The following is a 13,780-nucleotide window of genomic DNA, read 5'->3' as shown; positions in this document are numbered from 1 at the left end:
TTGGTAATGGTAAAAAAGAGAAAAAAGTTGCATTGTGAATTTATGAATGTTCGGCCTTGTGAAAATAGCCGTTTAATTACCCCTGGCCTCGTTCCTGCCGATGGGGATCACATTCAACGGGCTATTTCACTTTCTTTTCGTTCCGTTCACCCGCAAACGGGGAAAACGCCCGGTTCAATTAGATTAGAAAGTAAAATGAATTCATTTTAATAATTATCGCGGGAGAAAAACATCTTTAAAAAAAATACAGAATAGGACGCGTAAAGATAGTGGATCAGAACTATTGTAAAAAAAACGAAATCGTTTCCGTTTGCGCCGAAAAGTCATGAATAGAAAACCGTCTGCAAAGATGAAAATCAGCCACGAACAAAAACCAGGTTCAATTTTTCCTATCTAATAAAATTGCTCAAAACTCGGCTAGATTAGCTCAAGATAATGCTAAGGTTAAAAGAAATCGGCCTCTTTCCGACGAATTTGTCTATTGTGCATTCTCCAGAGATCTTCGTTAAGCTTATGGCTTTTTATCGTATCCAAAAGCTTTGTTAAGAGCTTAATGTGTCCTATTTTTCCTTCAGGCACTAACAGAGAGGCATGTTCCTCCGGTTTTTTTCTTTTCCTTGGCAATACTTGCACAGAATTATTTCTCCTTCTCCGAGTCGATATTCCTCCAGAGTTTATGTCCAGACATCATCCACTACTACTATCAATCCTAAGTCAGTACCTTGCCACTTATTTCTGCGATTGTCCATTGTTGAACTTTTTCGCATAGCTCTATCCTGGGCTTAGCTGAATTTAGCATGTTAAAATAATGTTTTAGCAAAAAACCAAACTGTTATTCGTTTTTAGCAAACTGAAAAACCGCCGAATACAAATTTTTTATAAGATCAAAAAATAATTTTTTTCTAGGCAAATTTTTCGCCTTCCGCCTACGATTTTTTCTCCATTTATTTCACCAAAATAACACAAAAATGATGATAAATTTTCAACGACTACACCGATCCGCAGGAAACTTTATATAAACTTAGAACCCTATAAATTACACGTAAAGATACCAAACTCGGTAAATAAAGCAATTCCGAAAAGAAATTTTTGTTGATTTTATCCTTATTTTTGTCACTTGTAAGAACATAAACCCCAAGCATTGTTGACATAGCCCGAAAGTACAAAAATTAAGCTTAACAACGATTATAATAACGTGTGGTGAGTAGTGACCATTAGTCTATAATTATTCAGAAATCGTGAGATGCCGTCTGGTGATGTACCACACATTTCCACACGATAAGAACGAAGAACATGGGATGAACAAATTTCAACTACATAAGGACACAAAGCTAAAAGTATTCTGAAGGACATCGCCAACAATGAAAGAAACTCGCATCGGCTATCAACCAGAGAACTTTTTTATTGAAATGCAGACAACACAAGGCTCTGAAGATGACCGCAATAAAGATCGAAACGTTGGCACGATAAAGAAAATGTTTTTCTGAAACCTACATCCCACCAGACCGCATCTCACGATTTCTGAATAATTATCGATTAACGGTCACTAATCACCACACATCTCACGATCTCCGAATAATCTATTTATATATAATATTGATTTTTTTTAGTTTAGGCGCTTCTTTGCTGTTATCTTTATTTTTGTATCATTTCTTAATAGTTTGTATTGTAATGATTGTTTTGTTGTGTCGCTTGACTGTCCTATGCTTCGGTACCTGACTTGTTTGGACTGTAAATAAATAAAATAAAATATTTTAATGCGATCTTGTACATTATTCTGTTATCCTAGTTAAAACAAAATCCACTGAATCACAAAATCCACCCTGAAATAAAACAATATTTTAATACCTTTTTTTAAATGGATAATTTTTACCAAGACTTATTAAATGTTTCGAAGAAAAAAGTCAAATTGCCCGTTTACAGTTAGTTAAGAAGGCCTATTTATCATCAAAATAATTTTTTTTGTTTAATAACGAGCGATTTAATTTAAGCTTTCGATTTCGGTGAATCTTAGGGGGCCCATTAACCGTCTGTGCGGTGTCATTAAGTTCATTATGTCCCGACTTGTTTAAAGGCGAGGATGGGCGTATATAATCGTTTCTCTCTTTCCAGTTCCATAATTAATGGACCTGTGGGAAATTGCCACGTGTTTGGCTTACGATAAGTAATACGTTTCAACATGGCTCGCATTCTTCTTCATCAGAGAAACAAGAGAGTTAACAACAACAACGATCTTTGTATACCAGATACATGAATGTCGCACCCCAGATTTCCATTTTGTTTAGATATTCAGGAATTGCAATACAATTATATTATTAATAATAATAGGGGGCGTCGGTGGCCGCAACGGTTTAGGCGCTGACACGGCTCTCATCACTGTAAGGTAAAGGTCCCGGGTTCGAATCCAGCCGCCCTGCATTCGAACTCGACATACAAATGGGCTTTTTTTTTCAAAAACACCGGCACCCCGAGGGTTGATATAACCTCTGCTGTTGCGAACCCTCGTAAAAAAAAATAATAACAATCTTTATTCACGGCTTTAGCCTTGAATAAAGATAACTTGGGGACCAAACTGGAGAGTTGGACTCAAGAATAGAGCGAATAATTGAAAAGTTTTTATACAATTTATATTGTTGAAATCTTTGGAGTTTCTTTTTACGAATCCTAGCAGTTTTACGGCTTTATTTACAATCAGTACAATTATGATCAGTAAAAGATAGAGTAGTGTCAAAAATGATTCCTAAATCTTTTATTGACTTTTGCTCATTTAAATTTATATCACAAATATTATAAATATAAATGGATTAGGAATTCTGTAAAAGCGTATAATTTGGCATTTGTTAATGTTCAGGTACAAGTTATTTTTATCACACCAATCTCAGTTGTTCATTTCAAACTGAACACTAACACAGTCTTCTAATGACTTACTCAATAGATCTTTAAATCATCTGCGAACAGCTTAAATTTACACATTGAATGTCGTTGATGAAAATGTTGAAGAGAAGAGGTGGAAGATGGCCACCCTGAGGTACCCCAGAGGTTACGCTAATGGCCCTTGACTGAATACCATTCAAAGATACCACCTGTATTCTGCCAGATAAACAGTCAATCAACCAATGTAAAAATTGCCACCTATACCCAGCAGTTCTAGTTTATGAAAAAGTAGACTTTATCAAAGGCGTAGAGATTAGTGACCGTTAATCTATAGTTATTCAGATATCGTGAGATGCGGTCGGGTGTGATGTAGGTTTCAGAAAAACATTTTCTTTATCGTGCCACGTTTCGATCATTATTGAGATCATCTTCAGGGCCTGGGATTTATGTTTTATGTTTATGTTTATGATATATGTATGTTATCTATATTGTATTTGGTTAATGATATTGGCGAAGCTGCGACTGAGTTTACATGTATCTGTTCTGTAATTGATGCTGTGTTTATCTCTGTTGATATAAACCATTTCTAAGAAATTACGTTTATATTTGTTTTGTTCTGTATGTAATATTTTTGGATTTTTATATTTTGCATTGTATAAATTCACTTTTCCGCATCCTAAATGTAATTGTTAAATGTAAACATTGTTTGTAAATCCCAGGCCCTAAAGATGATCTCAATAAAGATCGAAACGTTGGCACGATAAAGAAAATGTTTTTCTGAAACCTACATCACACCCGACCGCATCTCACGATATCTGAATAACTTATCAAAGGCCTTCGCGAAATTAGTATTGATTGCATCTACCTGGTTTTTATTTTGAAAGGCATCGATATATTCACAAATTCATAAGATAATTTGACCCAAGAAGATTTCCGGTGATCAATGTGGTTCGGTCAAATCGCTGCCATCGGAGTGAAAAAGTCTGCACAACAAACCGGTAGACCTGATGAGAAAATACTTTACAACATTGAGGCACTTCTTCACAGTTATCAGTCTAAAACGACCATAGTCTGAACAGTATCATTCATCTAAAAATATTATTTAAATTAAAATCCTGTGTCTTTTATAAATGCCACTACCTCAGATTAAACACAAATGATTCGTGTCAGAATTTTAAACAGTCATCTCATCTGAACATCACTGAAGTCACTACAGTTGTATAAATACAATTTTCCGCTCAAAAAACTACCAAATCTCAGGGAAAATATATTTTTGGCCGACTTTGACAAGTTGAAACCTCCTCGCAAAGGAGAGTCTAGAACATCCAATCGCTTCCTATTTTCTAGGACTAAACGTCTATATCTAAACATTTTTTCCTCGTATCCTAAAACTCGAATCTCTCGGACGTTTTCTATTTTTGATATAGTTTAAAGTTTCGTCTCCGAACGCCCTTAACACCAAAGACACTGAAGATGTAAAACAAAAAAAATCTGCTCAAAAAATGCCAAATCACATGAAAAACTCCTTTTTCTCAAATGTGATTTAGTCGCCATTTCCTCGCAGTTGTCTGAAAAAATCCAAAAATAGCGTGGTAGGTCTAAACAAAGTCATCCATCTAAACATAACTCACTGAACTTGTAAAAGAACAAAAATGTGCATAAAAATTGCCAAATCTCACTACAAAAACCTTGTGTCTTGTCTAATAACACTTCCTCGCAGTTGTCAGACTATACGTCCACAAAAAGCATCCGTGGTCGAAACACCGTCATTCATCTGAACATTACCAAACTCCCTTAAGTTGAAAATGGTACAAACTGCCAAATCTCAACGGAAACCATTTTTCGTCGAGTTTGACAAGTCTCCACTTCTTCACGATTGTCAGACTAAAATATGCGCTGATTCCTGTCCTTAATCTAAACAGTGTTGCCCATATAAACATTACTAAGTCATTAAATTTGAAAAACTAGAAAAATCTGCATAAAAAACTGCAAAATCTCATTGAAAACCTTTTCATCTCGCTTTGACAAATCTCCACTTTTTCTAGGTTGTCAGACAAAAAGTCCACAGACTGCGCCAGAAGTCTAAAAACGGTCGTCAATCTGAACATCACTAAAGTCACTGAATTTGTAAAAAAAAATTTGCACAAAAATATCTAGCCTATCCTAGCCCAATAGATGCGAAATCGATGACGCAAAAAGGATATCTGTATCCATTCCAAAAACTTATTCACGTTAAAACTGACTTTTTAAGTATGAAAAATTTGGATAATCTCATTGGATAAACATTTTGGCATATGCCACTTGTTCGCAATTCTCACAAACTCAAATTGGCTCACTAGCATTCATCTGAATATTGCTAAATTCTTTCAATTAATTAATCTTTATGTAAGGTATTGGTTGAGATAAAAAAAGTCAGTGTCGCGAGCGGGATTCGAACCTTCGGCAAAATACGCCGCTGCTCTACCACTTGAGCTATCGTGACTTCGATCCACTCGGACACCAACTTCCATCTCAACCCAACCTTTCGAATTTTCCCTCCTTTTTGCCGTTTTTCAAGTAGAAGTTTCAAGTAGTTCGCGTAGAGCGATGTCACGATAGCTCAAGTGGTAGAGCAGCATTTAGCCGAAGGTCGTGGGTTCGAATCCCGCTCTTGACACTGACTTTTTTATCTCAACCAATACCTTACATAAAGATTAATTAATTGAAAGATGTTATTTCGTCAATCAATTGCTCAATAATAATCATTAAATTGCTAAATATACTGGATTTGAGCAGTAAAAAAATCACCACAGAAAATTTGGAAAACAACAAAATTATTTTTTTCCCCAAATTTGAAAAGTCGCTAATTCCTCCGCAGTTGTCACAGAAAATCCACAGATAGCTCGGAGGTCTAAGTTTGTAAAAGACGAAAAACCTGCTGCCTAATTTGTGTCCGTGATTTAATAATGTCAGACATCTAAACACTAAAGTCACTGATATTTTAAAAGAACAAAATACCTGCTTTGTCAAAAAACTGTCCAATCTCACCGAAAATCACGTTCTTTCCAAATTTGACCTAGTTGGACTAAATCGTCCGCGGTTTATTCACTATCTGATTGATCTGAATATCACTAAAGTTACACAAAATCTGCTATAAACTTTTTTTTGTCTTAGACGTCCTTCTAAAACGCCAACACTGGTCTGCGTTTCATCAAAATAAAAACAATTGAATATCCTGTATACTTCATGTTTCATTAATGAAAAAAAAACGTTCATACGGTCACCATTTCCAAAGCCCGCATGGATCCGAAAGGGCATAAAGTGGCTTGCGCCACGCCATAAACTTCTTCGGCCGCTCCCGTTGACAAAAAGAAACAATGGAGGGACGGGCCCATTTGCAATTTATCGCTCATGATAAACGTCGGCGAAAGGCTTGAAATTCGTTTATCTGTTTTATGGATCGCGGTCCTTATGGACAAAAGCCTTGTCCGCTCAGGGCCGACCATAAAGAAAGACCGTTTTAAAAAACGCCGCCGATAAATACGAGTGCCCCGGGACGGGCGATATTTTCAATTTTATCAGGACAAAACAAAAACCGACGGCGTGATTTACGTTCATCTAGTCGGAATTTCTTGCCAACAACAGATTGAAAATTCCTCAACGTAAAATGGTATAAAATGTAAAAGAAAACTATCAGCGGAAGTAGGTAGATATACTGCGCCCTTTAAGAGCTATTGCATTCCCCGTTCTGTGCTTAAAGCACACCGTCCCAGTTCATCAAATAACTTGATTAGTAGGCCCGGTTTCAGTGGTTGAATCTCTTCTACAGTTACGTTGAATGTCCCAAAGCACTCTCCTGCGGACAAGCATAGCACCACAGTTTGTTAGAAGGTGTGTTGGTGTTTCCTCTGCTTCTTTGCAGAATCTAAACATGCCGTGTTATGTTATGCCAACTTCTTCATATGTCCATTTAGCTTGCAGTTTCCAGTTAAAAATGCCGTTAGGATTCGCAGTTTTTTCCTGCTTCCTTTAATAAATTCTGTTGTCTTTCCTTACAAATTTTGTTAGGAGGTTCTTGGATTGTTTGTGTCTAATGAGTGAGTTCCATTGTTCGTCACATTTTCTTTTTTCCTTCTGTCCGAGGTGCTCATTGATGATGTGCATTCCTATGCCACAGAAGGGCTCGGGTCAACTAGGTTGAAAGATACATTCCTCGGCTGAAAACAACGTGGAATAAAATCCCAAAACGTTTTTTCCTTTTATCCTCAAACTCTCGATCATTTCTATTTTTAATATCATTTACAATTTCGTCTCCGAACGCTCTCGTCCAAATGCCGGTTGAAAAACAAAGCCGCAGACGATTTTTAAGCCCACGCAGGCCAGGCCATTTAACTCGTAGAGCGAGAGCAGATTCGGCCAGGTTTGACAACAGGTCGAACGTCCATGGTTATGCTGGTCAGTGATGCTTCTGAATGATTTTTGACAATTAGTCTTGATTTTTTTTCTAGTAATTAACTTCATAGTTTAGTCTTTTTAGAAGGTTCGCTTTGTAAGCTTGTTTATGTCTCATTTTTAATTAGTTCTTAAGATCTAACAAAGCAAATATAAACTAAATAATTAAAAACCTCTGAAATTTTCATTTTCACATTTTTTATGCATGTTTTTGGTTCCAGTTTCGTCCAAGAGTTCGTCGGACCGGGCCTCGACGGCATAACGCACCTCCTCGAGCTGCTGAAGACGGTTCAGGCGAACCAGACGTCGACTGCGAGGAGGCAGAACCTGCTGGAAGAGCTCGCCTGTCTGCAGTGTTTGTCGCACTGCCTACGATGCCCGGAGACGCCGCGCAGACTTGCAGCCTCTTCTGCTGGGCTCTTCACCCTTGCGGCCTGCATCATGAGCAACCTAAACAAATCGAGGATATTAGCCTTGCAAGTAAGGACATGGGTTGTGCAGAAAAACAAGCTTTCTTATAAATTACTTTGGATAAATAAGTATGACAATAGAAAAAAGTTTTGCGTTGCGCAAAACATGTTTAAATTCAGATGGCCAAATATACTGTTCTTTAACTAAGACAAACCTTTTTAAAACAAGGTTTATCTCACTAAAAATTTTCTCGGCTGGGGTGCCAGCTGGAATAACATCAACCAATTTTTATAATACTAACATTAGGTTAGTTTTCTTTATTGTTATATTTTGGAAAATTCCTTACTTGGACAGTTCTACTCTCTGTAATTAAAAAAAACGTATAATTAACGAATAATGATCAGATAATTTTTGGAAACTATCGTGGGACAATGTAATAACTTGCAGGCTGGAAAAAATAAATTAAACCGAGAACAATGGCAGTGAAAAATAATCGGTAAACTATTAACAACGAAAAATTCTGCAGGTTTCTAAACAAAGGAATGTGAAAAATTGTCTCGAGCATGTTCAGCGTTCTTTCAAATCAGTAGTTTCGAAAATTTTGAAAAAAAAACATTAAGACAAGTTGAATCTTTTCTGGGATTCCTTCGCTGTTCATTAATTCGCCGACTACTTTTTAAACGTGTAACTTGGTATATTATACTCTCTAAATTCGTAATTTTTTTACAATTGTAAGTTGTCCATGATATTTAAATTATAAATACAGAAAAGAGAACGAAAGATTAAAAGGAGAGAAAGGGAGTGAGTGAGAAAGATGGGGCAGGAGAAAAAATATAAAGATAATGAGAAAAAGAAAGAAATAGGGTGAGAGATAAAAATAGAAAAAGAGATATAGAAAGAAATAAAGAAAAAATAATACAGAAAGAAAGTGAGAAAAGATAGAGAAAAAAAAGACGTGAGAGATATAGAGCAAGCCAAAAAGATAAACATGTTAAGAGAGATAAAGAAAGAGAGAAATAAAGAAAAGGAGAGTGATAAAAAGAGAGAAAAGATAAAGAAATGAATAGAGAAAGACAGTGAAAAAAGATAGAGATTTAGAAGCAAAAAAGAAAGATATTGGGAAAAATTAAGAAATAAAGAGAAAATGAGAGTTATAGAGATAATGATGTGACAGGAAGCGAGAAAGAGAGAGAGAGAGAGAGAAATAAAGAAAGTAAGTAAGATAGAGAACACAAAAACAAAGAAATAGAAATAAAGAGAGAGAGGGGGGAGGGAGAGAGAGAGAAAGGGAGGGAGGGAGGGAGTGAGGGAGAGAGAAAGAAAAAATAAAGAATGAAAATAGGATAGAAAGGCGAAGAATTGATAAAAGATGTATAGAGAAAGAAAGAAAGTGAGTAAGATGCAGAAATCAAAAATAGTGAAAGAGAGGGAGAGAGAGAGTGAGGGAGGGAGTGAGGGAGGGAATGAGGGAGAGAGAAAGAAAAAAATAAAGAATGAAAATAGGACAGAAAGGCGAAGAATTGATAAAAGATGTATAGAGAAAGAAAGAAAGTGAGTGAGATGCAGAAATCAAAAATAGCGAAAGAAAGAGAGAGAGAGAGAGAGTGATAAAGAATGAAAATAGAATAGAAAGGTATTGACAAAATATGTAGAGAGAAAGAAAGAAAGTGAGTGAGATACAGATATCAAAAATAGAGAACGAGAGGGAGAGAGAGAGAGAGAGAGAGAGAGAGAGTGAGAGAGAGAAGGGAAAAAACGACAGATATTGAGAAAGTTGGAGAGGAGAAAAAATGGAAAGATATCAAGAGAAAAAAAAACGGAAGGGGTGAAAAATTAAAAAAGAAGAGAAATGGAGACAGAGAGAAAAACGAGAAATAAATAAAAAAGAATAGATACAGAGGCAGAGAATATAGAAAAGAGAATTAAAAGAGAATTAGAAAGAAAGAGTGCGAGAGAAAGAAAAAAATGAAAAAAGCAGTAAAATAAGATGGGTTGAAAGGGTGAGGGAAAGAAAGAAAAGGAACATGTGAAAGAAATACAGAATGAAAAAAATTAATAGGGAGTCATCAAAAATCATCATCATATTTCTCCTTACATAAAAAGAGAAATTAAATGATTCCTAGATTTATTTCTTTAGAAAAGCTTCACAGCTGCAAATCCAGATTCATCGTCTCTGCTTTTCTTCAGATGATATCTTCTATAAATGCCCATTTCCTTTAGTATTCGGTCAAAGAATCTCTAGTTCTTCTGTAGGGTGAATAAGAACCGTATTTCTCAGAGAAAATCGTTTTTTGCGTATTTGTCCAAGCTCTTGTTTTTCTAATTTATGGTTTGTTTATTTATTCAGGTGGTTTTCCTATTGGCTCTTAATATATCAGTACTAGTTTACTATAAGTTTTAAAATAGGCTAAATTGTAACTTTTTTTAATAGATTTTGAGGAAAACGTGCGAGGATTCTGGTGGTAAAGGCTACAGTCCAGTGAGCGATGCTATGTCGACGATGAGGCTTAGGTTCGGTGAGCCGGTAAGATTCAGATTCCTCTGCGGAATGCTGAGCAGTGCCTGTCCAGATCTGCTCCTAGCTGGGATAGCCTTCATCAACAGTTTCGTCGAGTCGGCGCCCGGTCCCCAGGTCCAGCTTTACATCCAGGCAGAACTGGACCAGGCCGGCTACAAGCCATTTGACGTCGTCAAGGTGCCATTCAAAAATGCCATTCCGCAATACTCGGCGGTCGTGCAGGTTTAGCAGTTGTTTTAAAAAAGTGTTTGTTTTCAGACAATACCAAATAAAGCAATAAACGAAGCCTTGCATGCTGAACTTACCAGATGGCAAAAGATCTACGTTGACGTTAAGAAGATCAAGTACAGGGAGTCTGAACTTATAAAAGAAATGCACTATCTCAAAGATAAAGTCCGCCATTTAGAAAAACGACTACAGGTATAGAATAAAAAGATATCTCCCGACAAAAAATACGTTTTGGGTATTTCCAAAATGTTCAAATAAAATATTATTTGGTGGTTTTGTCAGATTCTTCATGATGAAAAGTCCATGGTGTCGTCAAATGAATCCCGATTGAAGTCTCGCTGTGATGAGCTCGAACGTGAGGTGTCTTCTTTAAGGGGGATTCCAAACCAAGGTGGCTCAACACCGGCTGAAGACGAAGGGATCAGCTCCTCTGGTCAGGACGATGGGATCGAAAGGGAACCTTTGATTTATGAAATGTACGCCGTCAACAATGGCAAACTCGTCATGGACTCCAAAGAAAATGAAGACGTAAGTGCTATTTTCTGTAACAAACCCATTCAAGAAGAGTTCAAAAGATTAAATAATTTTTTCCAGGAGGAGACTACGATTGATGAAGTGATCGAAGAACTACAGAACATCATCAACGATGCTGAAACAGACTACAAGGAGCAAGCGGACCCCAAACGGGCGGTCAAAGAGCACGCTGCCCTCACAAAATATTATTCCAGATTTATTCATAGGTCACAAAATGATATGCTGAGTGTTGAAAACAATGAGGCAGAGATTGTCCCGGTGATGCTTGTTCAGCATCCTCCCAGGAGGTCCCGAAGCTTGTTTCTCGAGAGGGAATTCTCAAACAGCTATCAGTTCTTCGAGGAAGAGGAGTCGCGGGACAATTCAGACTCCATGCTTAGTAGTTCAAATGAAAACATCAATCTCGCCTACTACAGCTCTCAACCCAAATGTAACCAAAACAACATAAACACAGATCTGCAGAAACACTATGTCAAGAGGAGAGAAACATTCCACTATGGTTTACAACCATCGACACCGACTGTTGAAATAAAACCGGAAATTAAAAGCCGGAGGTGTAGCTTGGACGGTGTATTCTTCACCGCAGAGAGTGTAAGTAATATTGACAGGAGCAACAACAGTACAAAAATATACATTGAAGGCAATGACAATAAGAAAATCAAATCCAAGAGTCTAGACAGAATCAAAGATGGTCTGGACACAATGGTCGATATCGTCGTCACTGATAACACAGATGAAAATACATTCAAAGATATGAAGCCAGTTCCATTACAAAGAAATCTTGGCTTAAACAAGGACGTCTTCGCTCAAAAGAAAATGCAGAAGAGTGAAGAGAGCTTAAGATATCCTCAGGACAGGACTGTTTTCTTGCCGGCAAACGATGACCAAGCTAATCAGACATTCCTTCTCAAAAAAGGAAGATTTAACGCAGGCCTGTATTCTGGCAACACACTCAAAGACAACCCAATTACAACTCCATTCGTAGTCAACAATCAATGTGACTACTACAGCAAGAGCCTGAATGGTGCAAACCTTTCAATGTCCATGAAAAAACTCTCAGATTTACCGTCTGGCCTGTATTAAAAATATTTATTGAAATTATAGTATTTATAGAATAATCATTGTTTACACATGTATGGATGTTATTTGTGATTGACAGAAGAAAACACTATGTTTAATGAAGCTGTCAATATTTTTAAAGTTATTACCTTTCAAAGGATGCACACAAAAAATAGTTATAAGGTTAAATCGTTGTGTTCGATCTCAAATACACTATAATGAGTAGAAGGAATGTCTTTTAATAACTTGGTACATTTTTTTAGTAAATTAATATGTAAAAAGTTTCCAATAAAGTACATATAATAAAGTTGTTAATTGTTTAACTTCCCAAAATACAACAATTTTGAATTAATTAGAAGTTAAAATCTGATTTTGAAGCATATTTTGAATGAATATTTATCATAAGTAAATAAATATATTTTATTGTGCTTACTTTGACTGTATTTGTAGTCATTTCTCACTTATAGTTTGGACTTTTCAGTCGTTTTTTGGTCTGCCAGGCGGGTTTTGGCGTATTGACATTTTCAATGTCTGTTTAACTTTAATACAATTTTGTTCCTTTTCTACATCATTATTCATATGGTCAGAAAAACATGCAAAAAATGTAAAAAGTAAAACTAATTTTAAAAGATGGGGATAAAAAGACACAAAAAAACCTTAACTAAAAGATTTAAATCTAACTTTAAGCAGGATATGCTTCATCTTCTTATATTTGTACCTTTTATATTGAATTAAGCTCATTTTATAAATTTAAAATAACGTTTATATGCTGATGAAGGTTGTTCTCACAAGCCTAACAAATTTTTCTGTCAATTCGTAAATTTAAGTAGAATTGCTTGACAGATTAAAGGACAGTGTTTGCTGGACAAAACAGCGACACCTTGAAATTTGTCATAGTTTTCCAAGCATTTGACCACATAGGGCAGGCGTAGAAATAAAATTCACTGTTAATTAAAATAATAAATAAATTCTTAGTTGAAGAAGGCGGAGAAGATTTCATTCACAAGAAACAATATTTGGAAATAGTTTTTTGCTAATAAATTGATTGTACCAAATTAAAAACCGTTTGCGCTGATAAAATTCGACGTTAAAAAAAACCCACGATCTTCAGCTAGATGCGCCGCTGCTCTACCACTTGAGCTATCGTGACCTCGATCCACTCGGACATCAACTTCCTATCTCAACCCCACCTTATGAGTTTTCCCTCCTTTTTGCCATTTTTCAAAATGGGGGGTTGAGATAGGAAGTTGATGTCTGAGTGGATCGAGGTCACGATAGCTCAAGTGGTAGAGCAGCGGCGTATCTAGCCGAAAATTGTGGGTTTGAATCCCACTCGTGCCGTTAACTTTTTTTCATCTTAACTAAAAACCTTAATTAAATGTAATGTATTAATTGGTCAAGCGGACCACGAAATTAGTGAAGTTAAAAAACCTTTCAAATTTATAAACCGCAATCTTGTAGAGTTATACCAAAACTTCTAGATCATGAGAAACTAAACAAAAAAAGTTTACATCTCAGTTTTTTACCAAAAAATAAAATTAGAAGTTAAACTCACTCTGTATATATGTTGAATAGTGTTTACCCAAGAACTGAACCTTAGGATATCAGGCTGTTACATTGCATATGGCAGTTTCACAATTGGAAATATTATGATAAAATTATTCAAGTGCTGAATTAACCTGAAAATTTAGGTGATTATTGCACACAGTGTCGAAGGCTTTTATT

At 36.1% G+C, this 13,780-nt stretch overlaps 1 protein-coding gene across 1 annotated transcript in view; it reads left to right on the top strand.

The window, feature by feature from the left end:
- Positions 1–12,365, top strand: part of LOC106665151 — a 61,166-nt gene extending 48,801 nt beyond the window's left edge. Inside the window, exons 3-7 of the mRNA XM_024226346.1 lie at positions 7,527–7,785; positions 10,148–10,411; positions 10,493–10,654; positions 10,745–10,990; positions 11,057–12,365. Of these exons, the coding sequence (XP_024082114.1) occupies positions 7,527–7,785; positions 10,148–10,411; positions 10,493–10,654; positions 10,745–10,990; positions 11,057–12,079 (1,954 nt within the window). The 3' untranslated portion in view covers positions 12,080–12,365. The remainder of the gene's footprint in view (positions 1–7,526; positions 7,786–10,147; positions 10,412–10,492; positions 10,655–10,744; positions 10,991–11,056) is intronic.
- The last annotated feature ends 1,415 nt before the right edge of the window (positions 12,366–13,780 follow it).

The sequence above is a fragment of the Cimex lectularius genome, unplaced genomic scaffold, assembly GCF_000648675.2.
Source record: "Cimex lectularius strain Harlan isolate CLEC.00 unplaced genomic scaffold, Clec_2.1 scaffold80, whole genome shotgun sequence".
In the NCBI taxonomy this organism is placed as follows: Eukaryota; Metazoa; Arthropoda; class Insecta; order Hemiptera; family Cimicidae; genus Cimex; species Cimex lectularius.
The sequence above is the reverse complement of the archived record's forward strand: the minus strand, read 5'-3'. Positions and strand labels throughout refer to the sequence as shown.